Source organism: Bidens hawaiensis, unplaced genomic scaffold (genome assembly GCF_021521415.1).
Source record: "Bidens hawaiensis isolate Kalapana, Puna unplaced genomic scaffold, B.hawaiensis_p1.1 tig00016882_1, whole genome shotgun sequence".
NCBI classification, from domain to species: domain Eukaryota; kingdom Viridiplantae; phylum Streptophyta; class Magnoliopsida; order Asterales; family Asteraceae; genus Bidens; species Bidens hawaiensis.
The window spans coordinates 339,755-345,974 of record NW_027492561.1 but is presented as its reverse complement, the minus strand read 5'-3'; the positions used below and the strand labels follow the sequence as shown (position 1 = coordinate 345,974).

At 33.7% G+C, this 6,220-nt stretch overlaps 1 protein-coding gene across 1 annotated transcript; it reads left to right on the top strand.

Annotated features, from left to right (window-relative positions):
- Positions 1-202: 202 nt before the first annotated feature.
- On the top strand, positions 203-3,465 carry LOC143552453 (uncharacterized). The gene is made up of 9 exons (XM_077042670.1): positions 203-214; positions 300-567; positions 665-755; positions 1,261-1,312; positions 1,465-1,640; positions 1,731-1,851; positions 2,770-2,952; positions 3,034-3,116; positions 3,210-3,465. Exons 1-9 carry the CDS (start codon positions 203-205, stop codon positions 3,463-3,465), a joined length of 1,242 nt encoding a protein of 413 aa, XP_076898785.1.
- Positions 3,466-6,220: the final 2,755 nt, after the last annotated feature.

Sequence of the window (6,220 nt, the reverse complement as noted above, 5' to 3'; positions counted from 1 at the left end):
TGTTTAGTTTTCGGCCACTTTATTTAACTGTTTTATATTTTCATTTTAAGCATATGACAATGGAAGCTCAGAACTTTACCATGCTAAATGAGATTGATGTTCTCAAAACATCAACATCAACTCTTAAGGTTAGAGTTCTGAGGCTTTGGAGCATAAAAGATAAAAAAAATGTAAACGAGGATTTTTTGATCGAGGTGGTTTAATGGATGAAGAGGTAAGTGTGTATTTATTAATCTGTATATATGTTAGACTTTCTACAGTTTTTATCATTGAATAAATACTTATTTCTTTAATGACAGGAGAATCGAATCCAAGCCATAGTTTACAAACAGGATATCTTCCGATTCAAAAGATTCCTCAAGGAAAGCTCAACTCTGACTATAGTTAATCCGAGCGTTGGTTTAAATGGATCAAACTACAGAGTTATTGATTGTCCCAACAAATTAGTGTTTGGACCAAACACTCATGTTAATCCATGTCAAGATTTTGAAGGTCGTATGTTTGGATTTAAAATGACTTCATTTGAATCCGTAATCAAGAAGGAAATTTCTTTGAAGTCCGCAATTGGTAAAATACTATTAGTATTCAAAGAAATTATTTATTCAATTTATCCTTAGATTTCCATATGATGTTTTACTTAATTTATTTAATTTCTTTATTTTAGATATAATTGGTCATGTGGTTCATGTCTTCGAGACGAATGTTTCAAACGTCAAAGACAAAAACAAGCGTACAATGGAGTTATGTGATTTAAAGTACCACTATTTTTAAAGAGTTTATTTAAATAATTTTGTTAATTTACTTTATCTTGATTTTGAACACTTATTTTATTTTAGTGGAAATTGTGTGTATCTCACGCTATAGGATCATTATGCATCCGAGCTCTCTAAATATTTCGTTGATCATTTTGATGAACCACATGCCGTTATTGTTCTCCAGTTTGGTAGGGTTAAGTATTACACCGGTTCTGATGGTAAATGTAATTATGTTTACTGTTTTCAAGTTAATTGAAATATAAGCATATAATTTATCACTCATTAATATTCAATTTTTTTAGAGAAAGTATATGTGTCCAATTCTTTTGGATCTAATGTTAGCCGTTTGTTCATTGACGAATATTTATTTGAGATAGAAGAATACAAAAACAGGTATATTATTTTGTTTTCTTTATTTTCTTTATTTTGTTTACTACATTAGATTTGGTTATTTAAATTTTAGCCCTTTTACTTTTTATTAAATGTGTAAATTTTAAATATGTAGTTTGTTTGATTTGCTGATTGGCAATGATGTCCTTATTCGTAAACCGATTCCAGTCTAGATGCTCTCTTCTGTTGATGATGAGTTTTTGAAAGCTACAGATTTGTTTAACATTTGTGATATTTGTACCATTATATTTATAAGTTAATTATTAAATTAACTATTTAAACGATTATATTGCATAACTTGTTTTTTACTTATTTGCAGCCTAAGAATATAATTATCCTTGGTACAATTAAGGCCATATGTCAAGATACAGAGTGGTATTACATTGGCTGTAATACTTGTAGCCGTAAACTCATGGAAAATATTGGTGAGGGGGTAACTGAATATGAATGCAAAACAGAAAGATGCAATGTGTTAGGTGTTCTTCCTACACCTAGGTACTTAGTGAAAACAAATTCAAATTTGTATTTACAAAATATTCAATATTCTGTTTTACTTGCTATTAACCTATTTTAAAAATTATATAGATTCAAGATAAAGATAAGGGTTCAAGATTCGACTGGTGTTGTGTCGCTGACTCTCTTCGATAGAGATGCTAAAATGTTGATCAACAAAACTGCAGCTGAACTGATTGATTCTCAAAAGCAGGTTTTTTCAATTAGTATATTTTATTATTATACATAATTGTTCACAATTTGAATTATTATGTTTATAATTGTGACCAATGTTTTCAGACACGGACCGGACATTGAACCGGGCGTCTTACCGGGTCACAGGTCGGACCGGCCCGGGAGGTCGGACCGGACATTGACCCGGATGATGTCATAATTAATATATATATAATACATAATACTACAAAACATACATCAAAATCTTAATCTCAAAACATTATTACCTTAGAAGTCTTATACCAATATCCAATTCTAAGACAAAATATAATCAAAATTCATGCGTCATACAGAAAAGAAAAAATACGGTGCTACTATTGCTATTTTCAAATAATAAAAGTTCATTTATACCTTATTATCTTTTATTTGAGAATATATGAAAATCATCAATATTGTAAACAGATTACATTTTCTGAAAAGCCCACTACAGCCCAACAAATTTTATACTTCACCTATTTGTTTTATTAGGGTTTTAAAACTAATACAGTTACTTTTCCTTTTTATTTTAGAGTCGTCACGTACACCTCCTTCTTCTTCATCTTTAATATCAAAATACTCATCCATTAGTAAACTTTCAAGTTGAAACATGAAGATTGGATATATTTAAGGATGGTTTATTGTGCCTGCTACATAGAAGACTAGATCTGAAGATGGCTCCATCGATTTTAGGGTTATTTTACAAAGAAAAACACCACAGCAATTAGTAATATTGGAAATTTCCGGTTAGACCGCCGGGTCACCGGTTCCGGTTCGACCGCAAACTCGGAGAACCAGCCGGTTATTTAGAAAACGGGTCTATAGCATGAACCGGACCGTTTAGAGCTCTGGGTCCCGGTCGGACCGGCCGGTCCGGGCCTGTCCGGGTTTCAAACATTGATTGTGACTTATTTTTTTACAGAATGAGGTTGAAAATGGTGGATTCCCTCCTGAGTTGGATTGTCTTTTAGAAAATAAATTTGCTTTTAAAGTCGATGTAGCAGAGTTCAATTTCAGAAACAGTGTCGAAGATTATGGTATAAACAAGCTTACTGATGACACTAATATTCTCACTGAATTGCAAAAAAGGCAGCATAGTCGTTTGGTAATTATTTAATACTAAATTCATTTTATAGTTAATGTTATTTCCATTAACATAATTTTTGGTTACCCTTATAATTTTCAGCAAACAGATTCTAATTCTGTTTCATTGGGAGCATCTATGTCAGAATTTCAATCATCCGGTTCGGTTTCCGTTAAGATATATATGTTTCTTAAATATGATAGTTCAAACTTATATATATAGGTGAAACAAACATTTGTGACATGAATTTGTGATGTTGATTACTTTTTTAATAACAGATTTCGGATATTGGAGATAACCAGACTCCAAATTCAAATGTTGATGGTGAGGATGTGGCAAATGAGGAAAGGAATTTCAACGTCTTCTGACGATAAACTTAAGAGAAAGTTGGTTGAAGTTTTTGAAGTTGACGATCAACCTAGCATGTCTGCCACTAAGGTTAAGCCAAAGACTTTTGAAAAGATTGGGAAGACCAATGAAGCATGTGATGTTGCAACTAATTTAACTCCTAAGTTGGAGAAGGATGCTAAGTGAACGGTTAAACTTTGGTTTGAAATTTTTTCGGTTTGATTTTACATCTTAAGTATTTCTATTACTTTTGGTTTGATTGTTTATGGTTTTTTAAACATGTGTTTTTTGGAGTGACTATCTTTGCAAATTGGTTGTTTAGTTTGATGTATCCTTATTTGAATGTTTGGTTATATTTCTGTTTGGAATTTTTTTTTCTTAATGGTTGGGTTTTTGTTGTATATATAATCTATTAATAATGACTCCGCCATGCATTTTCAATGTGACACAAACATAATTTATATTCCAAATTATAATTTATTTACAATAACTTAGCTTTCTATGATATGGAACATATAGATTGGGTGATATCTATAAATATATTATTTTGTGCTTTTTAGGTTTCTTTTTCGGTAACACCTTATTTATATTATCATTTTGGCACATTTTCTATAACAGGCTTTTTATTTAATATTTTTGTTACGCTTAGATTTCTATGATATCAAAACTATAGATTGGGTGATATCTATAAATATATTAATTTGTGTTTTTTAACTTTGATTTTCGGTAACACCTTATTTATATTATTATCATTTTGTCACAATTTCTATAATAGGCTTTTTATTTAGTATTTGTGTTACACTTTTAAAAATCTGACTTAAATAACAATAAATATAGATTTATTTAGTATTTGGAAATATATTGTTTTTATATATATATCTTTATCAGATATTTAATTTACACTGTAATTTGGTAAGAAAATACACCTTAAAAATAATTAAATATTTTTAACAATATACTGTGTTTTAAAATTAGTAACTTTTTTTAAAAAATAATTTAAATCTTAGAGCAATGGAAATGGTTGGGGTGAAACAAGCTAGTGAAACCTTCTTTCTCTGTCACATCTGCGCCCCATCAGCTTTCACATACCCATTTCACATCCACATTTTTCACTGGAAATGAGTTGTGTGAAACAGGGGGGGTGAAACTATTATTATATTAATTTTTTTATAAATTTAAATTACTTATTAAAAAAACTAAATAAAAGAGCTACATTAAAACTAACTTATTAAAAAAACGACATTACTTATTAAAAATAAACTCCTAAACCCACTCGTTTTTCTCGGCTATCTCGTTTTGTTTTTTCTCGTACCACCCCCTTTTGAAGCCCGTTAACGTGTCAAGGTCGACAGCCATGATCTCCATCTCCTCCTTCTCGATCCTCCGCCTCTCCCTCTCATCCTCCCTAAGGTTGAACACTCGCATCTGTTCAACCAATAGTTTTCCGACTTCCTCGGCTCCGGAAGCAGACCCCGACGCAGACCCCGAAGCAATGGATTTTGCTTTCTTCCTACCAATCGGTCGCTGAATGGGGTCCTCGTCGGCCAAGTTGTCTAGGTTTACATGATTCCTAGACCTTTCGTCGGATGCGCCGGGACTGGCGTCCATGTCGGCTTCGGCCGAGGATCGTTTGTTTGACCCCGACGCCCTCTCGTCTAACCGTAGTTGCTGCCACTTCGGTGAGGCGGTCAAAAGCTCCCATAACTCTAAAGGGATATTTCCGGTGTGGCCATCGTCTTGGTAGCGAGTGGCCACTTGCTTATGAAGATCGGCGTCGCTCGTGCCACTTCTTCGGTTTCTGGCACGCTCCTCGTACACGCCGATGTACTTGATCACCTTCTTGTTGATGTGACTCCATTTCCCCGTGATTTTATCCCTCCTTCGGTAGTCGGGACCCTTTCCCGTAGCTTCAAAAAACTTCTTCTCGACCCGATCCCACAAATCAACGATAGTTTTTTCGTTACCTATAAATAAGAAAATAAACATATATAAATAACAAAAATAACAAAACATATATATATAAAAACTATTTAAAATAAATACCAACGATCGGATGCTCGGAGACGTCAACCCACGCCTGCGCCAAAGCAAGCTCTTCCTTCACCGACCACCTTTGTATCGATCAAGCCACCTCGGTCATCGGCATTTGCTTCTTGTGACTTTTCCGGCGTACGGATTTCTTGCGTTGGGCGGTTTCGGGTATTTCATTCTTCGCCACATGTGGTTGGGTTTCCGAAACCGAATCCGGGTCCCCCAAATTGACCGGCGGTGTTTGATTTTGGGTTGGGAAGTTTTGGAATAGAGGTGGTTGAGGAATACCTTGTTGTTGTGTGTTGACGTTTGGTGAGGGAATATGATCGAAATATTGGGAGAGCCACAACGCGTATTGCTCCGGAGTTAGACGAGGCATGTTGGGATCCATGATATTTTTTTTTATAAAAGTTGAGAAAGTTTATAAAAAGTAGAGAGAAAGGTGTGAGTTTGGTATGTTTTTTGTATAAAATAGTGGGGGTTTTTATAGGTAATTTTTTTTAAATTTAAAGCCACCCAACGGCTATATAGCCGTTTGAAATTGAGTGGGCCCACCAACTATGGCCGGGAAAGAAGTGGCGGTGGGTGGATCACGGAGGAAGGGGGTGGTGTTTCGCTCCCTTCACGGCGCCAAAGTATGTCTCACGGGGGTCTCACGGCACCCATTTCTATTGCTCTTAGAAAAAAAATAAAATTTAATATATCTAATTATATTCTAATTTATCAAAATTTGTATATCTTTTTAACTTGATCCATTTGAAATAGCCCATTACTTTAGACCCATATATATCTTCTTTTATCAATTTAAAAATTTACGACTCTTCAATTACATTTATGTTAATTATCATAATAAATTAGATGTCTTCGATTTTTCAGTAGTTTATGTCTGCCAATACAAACAGAGATTTAA

Bases quoted from the DNA above. Each gene is read 5' to 3' on its own strand.
- LOC143552453 (XM_077042670.1), top strand. The intron at 1,852-2,769 runs GTTTTTTCAATT...ATTTTTTTACAG, and splicing joins TGATTGATTCTCAAAAGCAG to AATGAGGTTGAAAATGGTGG. The intron at 2,953-3,033 runs GTAATTATTTAA...TATAATTTTCAG, and splicing joins AAAGGCAGCATAGTCGTTTG to CAAACAGATTCTAATTCTGT.